Raw genomic sequence first — 19,123 nt, 5'->3', positions numbered from 1 at the left:
AGGCCAGCTGGGGTCTGGTCTCAGCTGTGGCACTGAATCAGTGATGGACCTTGGACAAGTCGCCTTCACCACCTTGTGCCTCTGTTTCCCCATCTGGAAAAGAAGGGTTAAGAATTCTTACTCATTGCTGGAAGGTGCTTTGAGATTTTCTCGTGGCTATACTGCTGGGAGTTCAACGTTCCAGTCCCATTGCCATTTGCTGGGGGGCTGGGCTGCTCCCTGCTCCTTTGCAAACCCCAGCCTTAATTTGCTCCAATTCAGTTAGAGAGAAATAAGAACAGCAGAGAGGTGCCAAGGAGAGGGAGCACTTGCCTGTGTTCAACTCCCTGCTCTGCCACAGCCACCCTGTGTGACCTTCAGTGAGTCACTGAGCCGATCCGTGACTGTTTCCCCATCTATACAGTGGGGATAATAGCCGAGCCCAGCCTCCCGGTCCCAGGGGTGTTTGTGACAATACATTACAGATTAGGAAGTATTCGGGTAACTATGGAAGTAAAGAGCAAAAGCAATGATGAACTGAATTTCCAGATGAGATGGCTGTGGAGGGGAAGACCCCCACCCACCTTCACTGGCAAGATTGGGGCGTCCCAGGACTTCACACCTTGTCTTCATGCTTCTGGATAAGAATCCTTGGGAAAGTACTGTCCTGCGGCTCTAAAGCCCTCATATACTGAAGGGGATGGAGGACCAACCTAGGGTGGGCTTCTGAGCTCTGACCACTCCAGAGTTGGGGAATTTTTAAAAATAACCCTAGGAATTATTTCCTCAAAATTATTTTTAAAATGAGACAGATTATGACTGAGCAGGGATTTGGGAATTCTGTGGGGGTCCCCACTGTGGCAGGAACCCTTGTAAATTTCCAATGAGAGGGCGTGCATCTGTAAATTGTAACGATCTCTCAGATTTACTTTGTAGGGGGGAAAATAGGGAAGCAGCAGCAGGAAAGAACCTGCTCTGCATGTCATCGACAGGCACCAGCTGAACCGCTGTGTTTCCTTATATGAGGTTTGAGGATGTCTAAAATGGCTTCATACTTAGTTTCCTGTTAAAGTTCAAGGGATAGGTCCGCAGATGGACTGTGCTGGCAAAGCACTGTGTTGGTGCTGGCCAGAATCCCGAGGCTGCTTTCCCCCGGCCCATACCTCGGCTGTACTGAGCCATTTCCAGTTGAAGTGGGTTGAGTCTGCCCTCTCCACGGCTCCACTCTGTTTATAGATCAGCAATAGTCTTACTAAAATGTTGGCTCAAACCATGGAATACAGGATGTACTTGGTACCTCTGACCTCATTCCCGGTGCAGGGGCTTAGCCATATGTGACCTGGCACCACAGAAGGGATGTAAGGCTCTGATCCGTCTGTGTTGTGGGAAACTTATGAGGGTTCCTGCCACAGTGGGGACACCCAAGTTTCCCACAACACAGACGGATCAGAGCCTTACATCCCTTCTGTGGTGCCAGGTCACATATGGCTAAGCCCCTGCACCGGGAATGAGGTCAGAGGTACCAAGTACATCCTGTATTCCATGGTTTGAGCCAACATTTTAGTAAGACTATTGCTGATCTCCACGGCTCCACTCTGTTTATAGATCAGCAATAGTCTTACTAAAATGTTGGCTCAAACCATGGAATACAGGATGTACTTGGTACCTCTGACCTCATTCCCGGTGCAGGGGCTTAGCCATATGTGACCTGGCACCACAGAAGGGATGTAAGGCTCTGATCCGTCTGTGTTGTGGGAAACTTGGGTGTCCCCACTGTGGCAGGAACCCTCATAAGTTTCCCACAACACAGACGGATCAGAGCCTTACATCCCTTCTGTGGTGCCAGGTCACATATGGCTAAGCCCCTGCACCGGGAATGAGGTCAGAGGTACCAAGTACATCCTGTATTCCATGGTTTGAGCCAACATTTTAGTAAGACTATTGCTGATCTATAAACAGAGTGGAGCCGTGGAGAGGGCAGACTCAACCCACTTCAACTGGAAATGGCTCAGTACAGCCGAGGTATGGGCCGGGGGAAAGCAGCCTCGGGATTCTGGCCAGCACCAACACAGTGCTTTGCCAGCACAGTCCATCTGCGGACCTATCCCTTGAACTTTAACAGGAAACTAAGTATGAAGCCATTTTAGACATCCTCAAACCTCATATAAGGAAACACAGCGGTTCAGCTGGTGCCTGTCGATGACATGCAGAGCAGGTTCTTTCCTGCTGCTGCTTCCCTATTTTCCCCCCTACAAAGTAAATCTGAGAGATCGTTACAATTTACAGATGCACGCCCTCTCATTGGAAATTTACAAGGGTTCCTGCCACAGTGGGGACCCCTACAGAATTCACAAATCCCTGCTCTGTCATGATCTCTTTTTTCCTTGGGATTATTTTTATTATTATTGTAAAAATAGTTCCTAGTTTTTTTTTTTTTATTTTTAAAAATTCCCCAGCACTAGATGAGTTGTCAGAGCTCAGAAGCCCGCCATAGATTCACCCTCTGGTTTCTGTGGGCTTTCAAGCCCCAGCACAGCCCTTTCCGCAGGATTCTTATCCAGAAGCGTGAAGCCAAGATGCCTCTGATTTGTCCTGAAGTGTTTCCTTCCTTCCTTCCTTCCTTCCCTTGCATTGAGTCCAGGAAAGAATAAAACCAGGAGCTACAGGACACAGTAAATGTGCTTGTGAGGGAGCAGAGCAGAAAGGGATTGAGACTCAGGTGGGAGCGCTCTCCCTGCAGGGCCTGATGTCCCGCAATAGGACTTAAAGTGGCACCCACTGCACCCACCCACTCATGATGCTAGGTGGGTCACACCATGGTAAAACTGCCAGGAGGTTTCATCTCCCTGCCTCTGGCGATGGCTGTCTAGATGGAAGCTAAAGGTCCTGGTGCCTTTTCTATCAGAGCTGGGGCTATATTACTTAAACTGGCATCCCAGGCCACTGGTCTCCTCTTCCATTGAAACTGATTCGTGCAGATCCAGGGCTGTATGTGAATTCTGCTATCCAGCCTCTAGCATAACAGGACCCTGATCTTGATTGGGGGGCCTCTGGAAACTACTGGAATAGAAATATGGACTAATTAAAAACAAGCAGAGTGCACGTGGCTTGATTATCAAAGGGGACAGATGCTCGCAGCCCCCACTCAGGTTTGCTCGGCAGCTTTGAATATCAGGCCAGTAATGGCTGATGCCTTTGCAATATACTCACTGCACCCTATGGAGACATGTTGCTGTGCATCCCTTGAGCATGGAAGATCGAGTATTACCAGGGTTATTGATGCTCATGCTTCTAAGCTGATTTCCCAGCTGGAGTCAAGAAGGATAGTATAGTCTGTCACAATTAGGGGCATCATTAGGGCACTGGGTCATTGTTGTATATTCTGAAATATCCAGTATTAGCCCCTATCTGACAGGATACCAGAGCTCAGGGCCCATTGGCTTGTCCTGGTGAGTCATTTCCTGTGTTCTTATAAATGATGCTGCTCTGTATATGGCTTAATTCTAAACCTAATTCTCTCCAATCAGAACAATTCTACAGAGCTGGTCACAAAAATCCCACTGAAACTTATTTTGTTCTGATTTGGCAAATTCCACAGCGATGGTCTGATTTTGATACAGTTCTGACAGAACCCCAGCATGCTCGCCACCTGCCAGGCAGGTTTCCAGAAGTTCCCAGGCTCCCCAGTCTTCCAGGGCCCGTGGCTTGGGGGCAGCCCATCCAGCAGCTTGCCATGGGGTCGAGGACTTGCAGGTTGCGCAGCTCCTTCCCTTTTGCAGAGGGTTTCGAAATGTTTGGTTGTAATGTAGAGTCAGAATAAACCAGATTTCAAAATACTGAAATCCTCCCCAAAATGAAATTGCCTCTCTGCTCAGCTCTGTGGTTACACAGGAGGGGCATGAGATTTGCCATGACTGATGGTCCATCTAGCCCACTAGCCAGTTTCAGAGGATGGTGTATATCAGTCCCCAGTAGGGAGAATTTTGCAACAACATGCCTTTGATGGAAGAGTCCTCCCAGCCCCAGGCAGTCACTCCTTAGCTAGCATCCTGAAGCAGAATCATGAAGGCTGATTGCTTTTTATACCTGAATGATGAGGGGTATGGAACCGCTTCCATACAGGGAGAGATTAGAAAGACTGGGACTTTTCAACTTGGAAAAGAGACTATTAAATGGGGATATGATAGATGTTGACTGGTGTGCAGAAAGTAACATTTCCTTTATTCATTTATTCCTTTGCATAACACAAGAACTAGGGGTCACTGAATGAATTTAATAGGCAGCAAGTTTAAAACAAACAAAAGGAAGTATTTCTTCACACAACATGCAGTCAGCCTGTGGAACTCATTGCTAGCGGATGTTGTGAAGGCCAAAACTATAACAGGGTTCCAAAAAGAAGTTCATGGAGAACAGGTCCATCAATGGCTATTAGCCAGGAAGGACAGGGATGCAACCCCATGCTCTGAGTGTCCCTAACCCTCTGACTGCCAGAAGCTGGAAGTGGATGACCAGGGATGGATCACTTGATGTTACCTGTTCTGTTCATTCCTTCTGAAGCACCTGGTATTGGCCACTGTCTGAAGACCGGATACTGGGCTAGCTGGACCATTGATCTGACCCAGTATGGCCGTTCTTATGTTATCCTGGCTTGTCTAATTGCATGTGATTTTTTTTTTCTTTTTTCCTCATTGTTCTCTGTGCCTAGTCCGTAGCTTGGCAGGATTCAGACATTTGCCTCCCTTATGTCCTGGGGCGATAAAGATGCAGCCCATGAAGCAAATTGTTCAGAACCAATGGGTTTTGTGGCCGCACAGCCTCGCTGATGTAGGGCTAGATGTGTAAGAGCTCATCTGATCATTAGCAGCACACACAAGAAATCAGCCCTTCTGCATGGCTAGCCTGAAGGGCAATTGGGTCAGGCAGATAAAGAACACTTATGGAAAGTCAGGATTTATGTCATCATAAGACAACCCCATCCCCAGATGTCAGTACTTGAGTACTGTCTTCTCCGTACGTATCCTGTTTGTCTGAGATAAGCTTTGGAGGGCAGGTACCGTGTCTCCCTCTAGGGCGGGGTGGGCAAACTCCGGCCCCTCGGGGCTTTGGATCCGGCCCGCGGGATTGCCACTGCTGTGGGCTCTGCTCCGGGAAGCAGACACACCACGTCCCTGCAGCCCCTAGGGTGGCGGGGCAGAGAGCTCCACACGCTGCTCTTGCCTGAGGGTACCTCCCCCAAAGCTCCCATTGGCCAGGAACGGGGTACAGGGGAGGGAAATGCGGGAGCCCTCTTGCCCCCCACCTCCCCCAGGGGCCGCAGGGATGTAGTGTGGCCACTTCCCAGAGTGGCGAGGGGCCAGGGCAGGCAGGCAGGGAGCCTACCCTGGCCCCGGTGCGCGCTTCTACCATCCTGGACCCATTCTAGGTAAGCAGCGCCAGGCTGGAGCCTGAACCCCTCCTGCATCCCAACTCCCTGCCCTGAGCCCCCTGCCGCACCCTGCACCCCTTCTCTGCCCCAACCCCTTGCCCTGAGCTCCTTCCTGCATACCGCACCCCCACCCATACCCTGCACTCCGCCCCAACAGCCCAACCCCCGGCCCTGCAAGCAATTTCCCCATCAGAATGTGGCCCTCGGGCCAAAAAGTTTGCCCACCCCTGTTCTAGGGCCTTGATCCTGCAATCGCATCCATACAGGCGCATCCACGCAGAACTTTTTGATTTCAGTGGGGTTTCCCACAGACCCTGGGGTCTGCCCTCAATAGCCGGATCAAGGCCGGCAGCACCTACCACCTCTGGGCACTGCTGAGTAACAATAATTGGGATTTTTGTACAGCCCCCTATGGAAGTGTCAGAGAGCAGCTATTTCTCCTCTCCAGCTGAGTTCTTTCTCCCCTCTTTCCAGTCTTAGGCAGAGCAGGATCTTGCTGTGTGAAATGTTGGCCATTAGAGTCTATCTTCTCTGCACATCCTACCTGGCACACACCGTCTTTCTGGGTGTTACAGTTTATCATTCAGCAGGGAGCATAGCCTTGAAATGATACAAGCGCCATCATGGTGCTGCCCTTGGCTGGAGTAATGACACACAGTGCAGGACAAAGGGGTCCTGATACACAGTGGCCTTGACATACCAGCGTCACCACCCAGGCAGCAGCGGGTGATGTGGGAGACCACACTCCCTCCTTGTTCAGTGGGAAGGGAGAGCAAATGAACCCCTTAGTTCAGTGCCTACAGCCTCTGCACAGGGGGTTTTGACAAATCCCACCTCTTTTGTAGCCTGGGCAGAGACGTGACGCTGTGAGCAAAGACACCAGGCTCACCGTATGGAAGGGCCGAGACAGTGCAGTCTATTGGATGGAGCACTAGGATGTGATGGACGGGGCCGCTGAGGAACAGAGGAGAGAAGCGACTTGCCCAAGGAATAGAGCCCTCTGTTCCTCAGCTTCCCCGTATGTAAAATGGGGATAATTATGATGCCCCTTAGCAGAGAACTAGAGGATGCTCCTACCCCGAGGTCCCTTCCATGCTTAGGTTCCCCCTGCAACGTCCACTCGGGGACCAGAGGATCAAGAACTCCACAAACTCTCCTCAGCCTCACACCATTCACAGCACTTTATCACAAGGTTGAAGGCAAGGAACTCCCAGACCCCAGGGCAAACAAATCCATAGCTCCAGTGGTCCCGGTGCCTTCTCCCTGCCTCTGCTTGGCTGTGTGGCTGTGTAGCACCCCAGGGTGAAGGGTTACTGGCTCTCACCAGGCATATGAACTGGTGTTGGCAGGGAGGTGCAGCCACAGGCCAGAGTGTGACAGGTCTCCTGTGTCCAGCCCACTGAGAGTTTGGCTCTTTAGCTCAAGAGGACCCCAGGTCAATCCCTGACCAGAGAGATGGAAGCCAACTGAAATCCCTCTGGGACCCTTTGGACTTCAAACCAGCTCCATGGCCCATTTCTACTAGGGGTTGGGGGAGCGTGGGAAGGCCCAAGATGCTGAGAAGAGAATCAAGAGGAAGACAGGTCCCAGTGGCCTTCCCCCATAGAAGTGATGGGACTGGGGAGGAGCCATGAGACAGACCAACCTTGGGTGCTTTCTGAAGTGAAGAAGCCAGCAACCACAAAAACCAGTTTGCTCAACCCGGCCTGGGGGCTAAGTCATTGTGAGAGTCTAGTCTCATGAGAGTCTAACTGATCGCAATATTTGGGGTCAGGAAGGAATTTCTCCCCAGAGACCATGGGGGTTTTTCACTTTCCTCTGCAGCATGGGCCACGGGCCACTTGCACGTTTAAACTTGTGTCAGTGGTGGACTCTCTAACTTGAAGTCTTTAAATCATGATTTGAGGCCTTCAGTCACTCAGTCAGAGGTTAGGGGTCTATTACAGGAGTGGGGGTGTGAAAGTCAGTGGCTGTGATATTCAGGAGCTCAGACTAGATGATCATGATGGTCCCTTAAAGTCTATGGGGGAGACTGACATTAACCTTTCCTGCTACCCTGGGCTACAAGGAAATGTGGGAGGGCTGATGGTGCGCTGCATCACTGCGCACACTGACCCAGCCCAGCAGGGTGGGACCATGGTGACTTTAAACCATCCTGACCCCTCCCTTTCCTGGTCTGTTCCAAGGGCCAAAATTACAGCAGCCGATCCCCAGCTGCCGCTGGGCTGTGACACCAGCCTGCCCCCTCCCATTCCCAGTTTCCCCCTGCCACATCCCCTCTTCTTGGGCCTTGAGACCCAGTACCTGTGGTGGGAGACTTCCCTCCCCGCCCCCCAACAACCAGATCCTGGCCTGTTCTTGTCTCTGGGGAGGGGTGAATCCATTCTGTCGTCACCAGGCTGGCTCCACAGAAAGGTCGGGTTTATGCCAACCAGTGACTCTGTAAGAACAGCATTGGAGAGGAAAGGGGGGGGGGGGGGGGCTTGTCCCTGTTGCCTCTCTGTGACCCCGATCACATCAAACCAGATCACAAGTAAAGAGGAGACTTTTTTTTTTTTTTTAACCTGCCCGCTCTACAGACTCCTGGAATCTGAGAGCCAAGTTGGGCAATATGGGGTCTGCAGGCCGGATTATACCTGCCATCCGTGCCACCTGTGCAGGCCCATTGCCTTTGGATCATGTCCTCAGTGCGGCTTGTGCTGTCAGTTGGGTCTGACTGGAACTTAGCATACAATCGGGTGGATACAGCAGCAGGACCAGGTCCAGCTGAGCAGAGATCTCTAGGCCCCCTGGCCAGTGACTAAGTGAGCTGCTTTGAACAGCGAGCCACGTCTGATCAGTCCTTGGGACAGGCTCCCACACATCAGGAAACTGCCAGGAAGCCTGTGACTGAGCACATGAAAACATCATGTGTTTCCCTTCTCCTTTGATCACGGGCGGCTGCTCCTCACTTGCCGCCCTCGCTCACCCTGCCTGCCAGTAGCTACACCGCTGATGACAGCAGTGAGTTGACCTCTCCCTTGGTAACTTGTCTGCAGTGTAATGCAAGCAGAACACGGCCTCGTGCCAGAGCAAATACCCTGCTGTCGTTGTCATAGACCCATGGGCATGCTGGGGAGGAAGGATGCATCTGTGGTTAGTGCAACACCCTTGCTGTGTGACCCTGGGCCCATCCTTGAGTCTCACTCTGCATTGATGGAGAATTGAGGCAATGGGGATAATAGCACAGCCTGTGTTGTGACGTATCCGATACTACTGCAATGGTAGCTGGATAAGTACCATAAATAGAGTAGCTGACCTCTTTTAGTTTTCAGGGGGTTGTGTGCTTTTTACATGGAAATGAGAAGGGATTCCCCCTACTGAGGTCTATTTCCCTGAATTGGCCCCTCTGTACTTTTCCCCTTTGAAGGGGTTTCCAAGATGTTAATGATTCTTTTTTATTTTGAAAAAGAGAAGAACAGAAATAGAGGACTGGGGAGTCCTGTTAACCGACCATATCTGAGCCATAATAGGAACTTCCAGCCGAGGCTCTTAAGCACTAATGAATTAACGACTCACTAATACTTGTACTAATGCCTGGTGATATTTGTAGTCGGGCACTAATACTAAAGCCTTCGCATATAGGAGCATTGACAGCCTCTACACACGTTAGCCACTATATTCTCCTGAAATCCAGGGGGCAGGTAGCTAATATCCCTCTTTTACAGCCCCTGATGTACAGAAGTGAGGAGTGATTTGCTCAAACCACCGGTGAGCCAGCAGTAGAACTTGATTACTCTGAACTCCTACGCTCATGAGACCAGCAGACCGAATCCACTAGACCAGTGGTTCTCTGTCCGCTGCCTGTTCAGGGAAAGCCCCTGGCCAGCCGGACCAGTTTGTTTACCTGCCACGTCCACAGGTTCGGCTGATCACGGCTCCCACTGGCTGCGGTTCGCCACTCCGGGACAATACGGGCTGCAGGAAGCGGCGCGGGCCGAGGGATGTGCTGGCCGTCCGTCCTGCAGCCCCCATTGGCCTGGAGCGGCGAACCACGGCTAGTGGGAGCCACGATCAGCCGACCCTGCGGACACTGCAGGTAAACAAGCCGGCCCGCCCTGTCAGGGGCTTTCCCTGAAGAATCAGCGGACCGGCTTCGAGAACCACTGCACTAGACCACCCTGGCTCTGGCTTCGGAGCATAAACTGGTTACATTTGGGGAGGCGGGGGGTGGGGAGTCCGGAAAGAAATCTCCCTCCCCATCCCCAAATCTGGCTGGAGCATTGAACAATTGGCCAGGTGCAGTGTGGGGGCATGGTGAAAGAGGGGCTTATCTTCCTGTGAAGGAGCAGGTTCTGGTCAGTGCTGGAGGCAGGATACCAGACTGGATGGACCAGTCCTACATTCCTGTGTGCCAGACACTGCAGTGCCTGGAAGGGGCAGATCAAGGCAACTCCCCACTGAACTTGGGCCATTTGTACCAGGAGGCCATTCACCTCCTCACTTCCCCATAAGTAAAAGAACAAACGTGCTTATTCCTACTATGTGGTGTGCAAGGCCAGCTGACTGAGACTGAAGATCAGTTGTGGTCCCCTTCAGCTTAGCTGAATAACATGAACAGCCCCAGGTGATGGAAGCTAGTCTGTTTCTTGGTTCCCTTGCTGTGCAACTGACCATGTTTGCAAGCTCCCTTAGTAGTTGGGAGAAGTAGCATTTGCTCTTTGGATGGGTCGCTTCTTGTTAGTTAATTACGGGAGGCATTTTCCTATGAGAGCACCTTCTTTCTCCTTATCTGCTTCTCCGTTACCCCCACCTGCCCGACTTTCCTGTGGGACATATTGTTATCTCTTTCTCTGCCCCGTATTCTTCTGCTGTGCCCAGGTCCTGGTATCTGCCAGTAATTGATCTGGCTGCTTTCCCTGCAAAGCACAAAGCTCTCCTTTCTTGTATGCATTCTCCCACTCAGTTTAGCATCTGAAATGACAATTTCTCCATTGATTCTTCAGCTGGCTGGGGCTTTTGTGTGACCCAGATAAAATGTCATGGAAAAGCTCAGAGCGAGTTGATGGGAATTTGGAGGGTGGGTGGGAAGCCTCCTTCCTCATGGCATTGTCTCATTGGAGGGGTCAGTCTTCTCCTGGGAACTGCGACTTTTTTTTTTCCCCCTCCACTGAAATGGAGATCAAGAATGCACATGGGGTGATTCTCCTACCAGACACTGAAAATGCCAGTCTGGGGCTGTGCATGGAAAAGCAGAGCATGGCTTGGAGAGGGTTTGGGTCTCTTAATCGAAGAACAACCTTACACCTTTCACCCAGAAGGATCCCAGCGCGTTTACAGACTGCATGAGTGGGGATCAACTCGCCTACCTCTGACATGCAGCCCCTCTGGCATGCATCCGATGAAGTGAGCTGTAGCTCACGAAAGCTTATGCTCAAATAAATTTGTTAGTCTCTAAGGTGCCAAAAGTCCTCCTTTTCTTTTTGCGGATGCAGACTAACACGGCTGCTACTCTGAAACCCACCTCTGGGAGTGGATCATGGTAGCCGTAGCATCCTAGTAAATTCTCACAGCTAGAGTTAAAATGGAACCCCAACAGGAATACAGAATGCAGCTTATCAAGTTAGAATTTGGCCAGGATATTGGGGGTAGCACCCCTTTTTGCACCAAAGTGCCATGAGATCTTTAAATCCCCACCAGTGGGCAAGCCTTGGGCTTTAAATCTAGTCTATTTATATGGCCTCAGTTACTGTGGCATGTGATCACCTCACAGTCTTTAATATATTTATCCTCACAATACCCCTGTGTGGCAGGGCAGAACTACTAGCCCCATTGTGCAGAGGGGGAAACTGAGGCACACCCAAATCCTTAAATGTATTGAGGCATTGAAATCAATGCCCAAGGTCACACGGGGAATCCGTCAAAGGGCAGCACTTCCAGCACTGCACTTCTGGGAGCACTGGGGGTCGTGCCAATTCAGAGAGAAGAGTACCGGGACCTGGGCTCTTCTTGGAGTTCTCCCATCCAAGCACCGGACAGGTTCAACCCTGGTTAGCAGATGAGTCCAAACAAAGCAGCAAGTCAAGCACTTATGGCCTTTGGCAAGCCTGTGTATTTTGAGTTCCACCATTCATCCCTCCCTTTTGAAGCATCTGACAGAAAGAAAAACAACTACTGCTCTGGCACCAGCAAAATGATTGTTTTTGTTGTAGCTGCTCAAAGAGAAACAAGTCATTAGCTTCTGTGTAAGCTTGGGTCTGAGCAGAGCTCTGGAGCATGGCTGAGCTCAACTAAACCCAGTCTCCCGAAACGCCCACACTGCAAAAAGCCAAACTGAAATCCGCAGGAATGAAGTGAGCAGCCTGGTGCTGCATAAGGGAAATAGAAGTCTGAAGGCAGCATGTGTTTCCCTAGGTCAGCTGTTGAACGTAGGACGAAGACCAATGTTACACAAGAGGGAAAAAGATCACTGGACCCCCAAGTAAAAGCTAGAGTATGCTGGTAGCATAAGATCAGTGGGTTGCTCTTTAGTTATCCAGGCAGTAGGCTATGTCTTCCCTGCAAAAAGGCATGTGGATTTTACATGGCCATAACTACTGTGTTGTAAAACCCTAGGGGAGCCAAGGTTATTACCTTGATATAGCCAGTTGAGGTTGCTGTTATGGGCACCACAGTTTAAGAAAGACATGGACACACTTTTGTGCAGTATTTGCCCAGCACTGGCCAGGAGTCAGGACTTCTGGGTTCTAATCCAGGCTCTGCCACTGAGTCACTGGTTGACCTTGGGCAAGTCACTTCACCTCCCTGTGCTTCAGTGTCTCTATCTGTCTTCAATCTGGTGAAGATTCAGCAGTGAACATGGGCCCAACACTTTGAACATGCCCAAGATGTTGGATCTGCAAGAAAGGGATCAACCAAGGAACAGCTTGGCCTGCAAGCCACCCAGGACACGAGACAGACAGTGCTCTGGCAAAGAGCATTGTGGGATTGCAGAGGACAGATCCTGGAGGAGACCCAATCAGGTCATGTCAGCAAGCAAGCTACATTTGTAAGAGCATTGTGTGCAGGCAACCCATGTACCGTTCTCTCCCAAGCCGTGAAGGGATGGTACTTTCTAGCACTATACCAGGGCTGCCCTGATCTCTTCCCCAAAAGCCTTTTGTGATTGTAACTGACTTGCACAACACTACATGCTTGAGGTTTGCTGTATGTTCCATCTGGATGTGGTGGGCAGTGAGCTTCCTGGAAGTGACTTGCAGTTGACCAAACCGGCTGACAGTAAGCGGTGATAAGCGCAGCCACAGAGAGTTGCGCTAGAGGCTGACATTGCGGTACAAATGGCTGAGTGGAAGGAATTTAACCCCTCTGGTGAAGATGTAGAGTGAGGGGGCTGGGGTACAACGATACAGGCCGCTGTGGATATACAAGGATCGTGCACCCATTCTCATGGTTCTGTCCTGCCTCCTGCAAGCTTAGCCTGCAGGGTGAGGTGAGGTGAGCCCTCTGTTTGCAGGGAGGAGGGGTAACCTGGCCATGTCGCGTTGCAGCATCATGGCACAGCGCGTAGTGACCTGAAGGTACAACGCTGCCTCAGTAGGTGATGCGTGGGATCCAGTACAGGCTTTACAATAGGGCTGGGCCTACAGTCAAATGGGCAGTGATGTGGTGAAGCTCACACTGCTGGGGTCTGGCACTGACAAGCCACTGGTGGAGTCTTGGTCCACGCTAACATGGTCAGACCAGGGAGGTGCTCACTCTGCATTGACCGGGCACTGCTGGGAGGAAGTTCACAATGCAGCGTCCCAGCTGGACACTGTTGGGAGGAAGCTCCCATGCTGGAATCCCAGGTGCTGCTGCTTGTGAGGAGGAGACACAGAGAAGACAATGCAGCCACCAGAACAATCAAGGCGCCCTCTGACTTGCTGAGTACAGCAGCCGAAGGCGCCTGGCAGGAAGCTCGGTCGTGTGCAGCCTGCTCTTTGCCCACCCTGCGCATTGACTCTGTCAATCAAGAGGCACGTGCCGGAGATTTATTTCCTTGCTCAGGGGCCTTTTTCCCCTTGGCTCATGTGGGCTGCAGACTCTCCCCCGCCCCCTCCTCCTGTACTTGAGTCTCAATGCGCACCGCTGATTGATCCTTCTCAGCAGGAAAGAATGGGCTCGCTGGGGCTGAAAGTGAACCTCCTGCTGGCGTAAAAGACCCAACAGCTAGTCTGTCTCTGCAGCAACGTCTGGTTCCGGGCTAGCCTCCCGAGCCAGCTTGAGTCCAGCTAACCTGGGTAATGCTAGCGGTGAAGACAGCGCAGTGTGGGCTAGCGATCGGAGTACGTACCCAGGGTCTCCGCCAGACTGGTGTCACCCTCTCTCAGCTGCCTTCACTGAGCGAGGCGGGCTTGCTCTTGCGGTGTCGGCAGACCCTCTGTCGGGCAAAGCACAGGCAGCCCCAGTGCAGACTTCCCACACGGCCGCACACATCGGACTTTGTCTAGGCTGGGATTCTAGCCCCCAACCTAGGTAAAGAGATGCAGGCCCAAGTGTAGACCAGGGCAGCGAGATGGCCAGGGTAAGAGACAGTCAGAACAATGACAGATCTCTGAATAGTCTGGACACAGCAACTTAAGTGTGCCTGGCTCTTAATAGAGAAGATGGTGATACAGCCCCTCCCCCAGTCTAGGGAAAAACTAGGATCCTCATGTCCGCTATTAGTGGCAGGGCACCGCTGGGAGGAAGCTTACAGCAGAAAGGAGCAGCTACACTGCAATAGAGGAAGGAGAAGAGCGGAGAGCAGGGAGATGTCTCACTAGCGAGCAGGGAGATGTCTCACTAGCAAGCAGGAGAGTGTACCAGCCCAGGCAAGGAAGGCTCTGGCCTGTAGCAACCAGCTGCAAATCGGGGCGGGCACAAGTCATGCATTGCACTCGTTGGTGTGCCAGCGGGGAATACTGCTTCTGATGGCGGCCCAGGGCTTTACGTTCTTCATCAAGGCTGCCGTTTAGCTCCCCGCTAAGTCTTGTGGCCAGCCTGCAGTTTGCAATCCGAGTGATGTGGCTACGGTGGAGGGATCCGACTAGCGCATGCCCCTGTTTTACACTATATTATAGATACCCCCTAGGGGGCACAGATGCAGCTGCACTGCCCAGGGACATCACCCCCACTTGGAGGCTGAGTTCGCAGGTCTCTCTGCTCCGGTTGTGGCTCCAGGCCTGCAGAGTCAGGCACCAAAGGGAGATGTGGGAGGAGAACTCTGCTAGAGAACTCAGCTGTGACATGAGAATCAACGGAGAGGGCCCTTGCCCCGGGGAGAGGAAGAAGCCCAGAGCTTCCCTCAAAGCCCAGCCCAGCTGGAGCAGAACCTAACAAATCCCAGGGTGGGTGATTCTCACAGGTCGACTTGGCAATGAGGATTCCCCGTCCTGGAACCAACGCAGTCGCACTACGGCCTCTCCAGGGAAGGGATCTTCGCCGCAGCTCAGCTGTTGCACTAATGACCCTCGGTGCACGGCTGCGTAAGCGAAGAATGAATAGCAATCCTCCTCACCACTGGGACTGGGCTTGATCAGTTCACTGCACTTTGTAGACACCATTCCCCAGACCACCTCCCCTCTAGTGAGTTTTATTAGCCTCATGAGGCACAGGGAGTAGGAGGGGCTCCCCTCAGGCCATGGAACAGCTGTCTGATTTTTCAGAGGTGGTGTTAGTTCCCCAATGTTGGAAAGCACGTGCCTGGCCACTGGTGGTGTCAGCAGTAGAACTCAGCAGTGTAAGGCCTGACCTAGCTCATGCTGCCTCTGACCTACTAGATCTTGGGTGGGGAAGAGCCGTGGGAGCGCAGCAAAATGGAACTGTGTGGGCTAGTGCATGCAGCCTGTAAGTAAGGACAGCAGGAGCTGTTCCTCCCTCTTCCACTGACTTGCTGCGCGGAAGGTCCTGTTGCTGCTTGATCTGCCTGAGTTCCTCTATCTGCAAAACGGGGTGACCTAGTTCCCAGGTTTGTGAGTCTTGGTTAATTTGTTTACCTGGCACTCTGAGGTCCTCAGCTGTGAGCTGCTGTAGGGGGAGCAGTGTATGATTCTGCAACACTGGCAGGCAGCTTCAAGGCTGGATGCTGGCTGTCTGGCATGTTGTTCCTGTCTGCCTGGGAGGGCTGCAGCCTTGTAATCTCATCTGTTCCTCCCCCAGTTTCTCGGCAGCTGTGTAATCCTCTTCCCTGTTCTGCACACAGAAGGGTCAGATGCACAGCGCACTTAGCAATTAGCGGTGTCTGGGAAGAAGAGCAATAACCTGGCTGCTTTGGAGTCAGTGACAAACCACTCTGATCTGCTGCCCTCCTGCATCAAATATTCCCAACCCCTCCCTTCCACCACATCCTGTAAGGGCATCAGGATCCTCCCTGCCCTTTCTGTGTCTCTCTGCCTTGCTTCTCTAGCTCTCTTCTTGTTTATGGCTGAGCCAGAAGTGGGAGGCATCAGCTGGCAGACACCAGTGTGCGGGTGGTAGTGAGAGTGGCTATTGGTGTGGTAGGTAGAGAGAGATTTGAGCCCCTGCATTCGGATCTGGATTCCCCCCACCCCCATCTGGGGGTGGCTAGATCTGGGGGTTTGGCCTGTGCTAGACACCAGCTGCCTGCAAAATGTTGTGGATCTGGAGGGGGGCTGGATTCTGAGAGCCCTCAACGCTCAGGGCAGCCAACTGCAGGGGTCTGGCTCAGGCCCCTCTGTGCTGGAGGCTGAGCCACGCCAGCATGATCAGTGCCAGGAGACGGGCACGGCCCACCCGCGCTACGCAAAAGTGGAGACGTGGCTGGTTCTCCTCAGGCCTCTAGCTCCCAGTGGACACAGCTGAGTTAAGCCCCCAGCAGCTCAAATGCTTTTATCTGACCTGAATTAACCCCTGCCCCACCCCTAACATGAATTGCTCCGTGGTACAGTGTCTTTACATGCTGCACACCCCACACAGGGCCCCTGCTCATGGCTGTATTAGCTCCCCTCTGTAGCAGAGACTCTGTTTCAATGTCCTTTGGGGCTCTGGTACAATGCAGCAGGGCACAGAAAGGCAGGACTAGAAGCCAGGAGCCCCGATTTCCGGACCCCTGCTCTGCCCCCACCTGGCCGGGCTCTCCTTGACTTGGGGAAAGCCATTTATTTTTCTTCTTGTGGGCCAGATACTTGTCTTATCATGTCACATGAGTAGGGGCTGGTAAATGCTCAGGACAGTTGTGAGAAGCTGCTCCAATGTGCACAGTGCCTGCAGTTTCACTTGCTACGAGGAAGCTGACGAGAGCTTTCCAGCCTGGTGCTGGTGGACGAGTGAGGGTAAGAAGTGGTTCCACCCCCCCAGTGCAGCATGGCGCAAGTGGATGTGCATCGGGCATTTGGGCCTCCTTCTGAAAGGCACCGAGTACCAGGCTAGATGGTCCATCCGTCAGGTGTGGTGTTACTGATTACTGCACATGGTGACGGTCTCTTTGATCTGGGGGGTGTCTCCGCAGTTGGGTTTACCGTGTGGCAAAAGTAACTAGCTGAGAGGCGTAGATCAGTGTGTGTACTTCCTGTTCCTCAGTGGGGCAGGGTGGCTGGTAATCCGACAACGACCCTGCTGGATTCATGGACACTCCTGCTGAGTCTCTTCTTTGCTGTGTTTTCTAGGGGAGAGACGCTTTCTGCTGGACAAGCATGAGACTCTCACAACTCTCTACCATGAGGAGGGGAATTCCTCTCTCTTGGTGGGAGCAGAGGGAAAGCTCTACTACTTCGACTTTGAGAGCTCCAGTAACCACGCGGTAAGGAGGCTTTATAGGTGTGCATGGCTTAGCCTCCCAAGCTCACTGTGAAGTCATTCAGCCGCATTCTCCCCATTGCACAGCTAGGGAAACAGAGGCACAGGGCAGCTTAGTGACTTGCCCAGCCTCCTCCAGCAAGTCAGGGGCAAAGCTGGGAAGAGAAGGCCAGTGTCTCAACACCCAGCCCCGTGTTTTAATCCCTCTGGATAACCACCCTGCACAATCTATCCAGGGAGCTGACCAGCCAGAGTTGGACCTCAGCATTAGTGATTCTGATGTCACATAGACTAGCCAGTGAGATCACTGATGATGGAGGCCAGTGTGGTTTGGGCTCTGAATTATACCATGGACTGGGCACTGGAAGCATGGGTGATGTTGTCTCCATGCCCTTCCACTCCCCCCAGGCAAGTTAACCCCTTAGGGATAAGGCACAGACACCACCCCTCTTGCTGTCATACAAATGGACAGTCTGGTTAACCCTCTGAAAACCCCAGTCCCTCTTAACACTCCCTCCTCCACCCAGCCACTGATGCCTACTCACTTCCCCCAGCAAGAGACCTGAGCCCTTCCTGACAGCCCTCTGACAGAATCCTGACCTGAACCCACTACTAGTTCCCCCAGCTGTACCCTCTGCCCACCTGCGGCCTCTCTTCCACCTCCATTTATCCCAAACTCCCAGATATGGCCCTGAACTGGCCCAGCCTCCCAAGTGCTCCCAACCCGTAGCTTCCACATGGGAACCATCTGGAAAGTGCCGACTATCTGTGTTGACCCAGCCATGCAGCCACCCACATCTTCCTGGCCAGTTCAGCCCGTGGGTGGCGCATGGGTTCACCGAACTTTGCCGGCATTCGTCATTCACTTCCAGACAGTTGTTCAGCAAGGGCAGGAACTAACCCACGCTTATTCCTTTTCTCTAGGAGGATTTCCCTGCACATGATACAGAAGCCTGCCAAAAACCAGTAAGTCTGTAAGTCTGGAGATCTCACCAGGTGGATTTAGCTCTCTGAGAAATATCAGGAGTTTTCCAGATAGTCCAGAGGAGCCCTCTGCTTTGTTAGCGCACCTTTTCCATTCAGCGGTAGGACTCCTAAGCCACCCAGCGTAAAAGGAACCTTGATGGGCACTTAGAGGGGTGGAGGATGTAGGCTTAAGTCAGGGGGAACATGAGTCAGAAGAATTGAGGGTCAGGGGTGGGGTGGGAAGTTCTGGCGGGACGGGGGCGAACAGGAGATATGGAGTCACCAAATTCCATTAATATGGGGAAAGTATAATTAGGAGATTGAGTCAGTTCTGTGCTACGGGGTGGGGGTGGCTGAGAGTCCCACACTGGAGCTCTGGAGGGTGTTCCGATCCTGCTGTCCCCTCCCCAAGTAAAATTCTCTGGCCTGTGTTGTGCCAGGAGGACATCCTAGATGATCACAATGGGGAACGGTCCCTCCTGGCTTTAATACCCAGAAAAATCCTGGTGTCTCCTCCAGCTTAGTGGTACTACCAGGGCTCCTAAGGTTGGGCCTGGAGCAGCTGGGATTCACTAAACTGTCTACCGTGGCTCATGCACCCCTTTTTCTTTTCCAGGAGGAGAAGAAGAACTACCTGACTTTCATTGGCAAGTACAACGACATGTTGTTGTTATGTGGGACAAATGCCTGCAAGCCCACCTGCTGGAACTTGGTAAGCCAGGGAGTTTGTCACCTGCAGGTGAGCAGGTCTAGAACCTGGATCACCTGATGCTTACTCCAGTGTCTTCTCCATCGGACCTGTGGTTCTGTCCCCACTTACCTGCACTATGACCAGAGTAAATTGCTCTGCCTGTCTGTACCTCAGTTTCCCCATCTGTCAAATGCAGATGATGATGATCACACTCCCCTTCCTTTGCAAAGTGCTTTGAAGCCTATGTGGGGAAAGCCTATGTGGAAGCTGAGTTTAATAGTCCATGACCGAACCCACTCTCTGCTCCC

The 19,123-nt window shown here is 52.3% G+C and overlaps 1 protein-coding gene across 2 annotated transcripts in view; it reads left to right on the top strand.

Annotated features, from left to right (window-relative positions):
- Positions 1 to 19,123, top strand: part of SEMA7A (semaphorin 7A (JohnMiltonHagen blood group)) — a 73,979-nt gene that overhangs the window by 35,457 nt on the left and 19,399 nt on the right. For both annotated transcript variants that reach the window (XM_077827815.1, XM_077827814.1), the window contains exons 3-5: positions 17,029 to 17,162; positions 18,083 to 18,124; positions 18,741 to 18,836. In XM_077827815.1, coding sequence (XP_077683941.1) covers positions 17,029 to 17,162; positions 18,083 to 18,124; positions 18,741 to 18,836 — 272 coding nt within the window. The remainder of the gene's footprint in view (positions 1 to 17,028; positions 17,163 to 18,082; positions 18,125 to 18,740; positions 18,837 to 19,123) is intronic.

Source organism: Eretmochelys imbricata, chromosome 10, assembly GCF_965152235.1.
Source record: "Eretmochelys imbricata isolate rEreImb1 chromosome 10, rEreImb1.hap1, whole genome shotgun sequence".
NCBI classification, from domain to species: domain Eukaryota; kingdom Metazoa; phylum Chordata; order Testudines; family Cheloniidae; genus Eretmochelys; species Eretmochelys imbricata.
The sequence above is the reverse complement of the archived record's forward strand: the minus strand, read 5'-3'. Positions and strand labels throughout refer to the sequence as shown.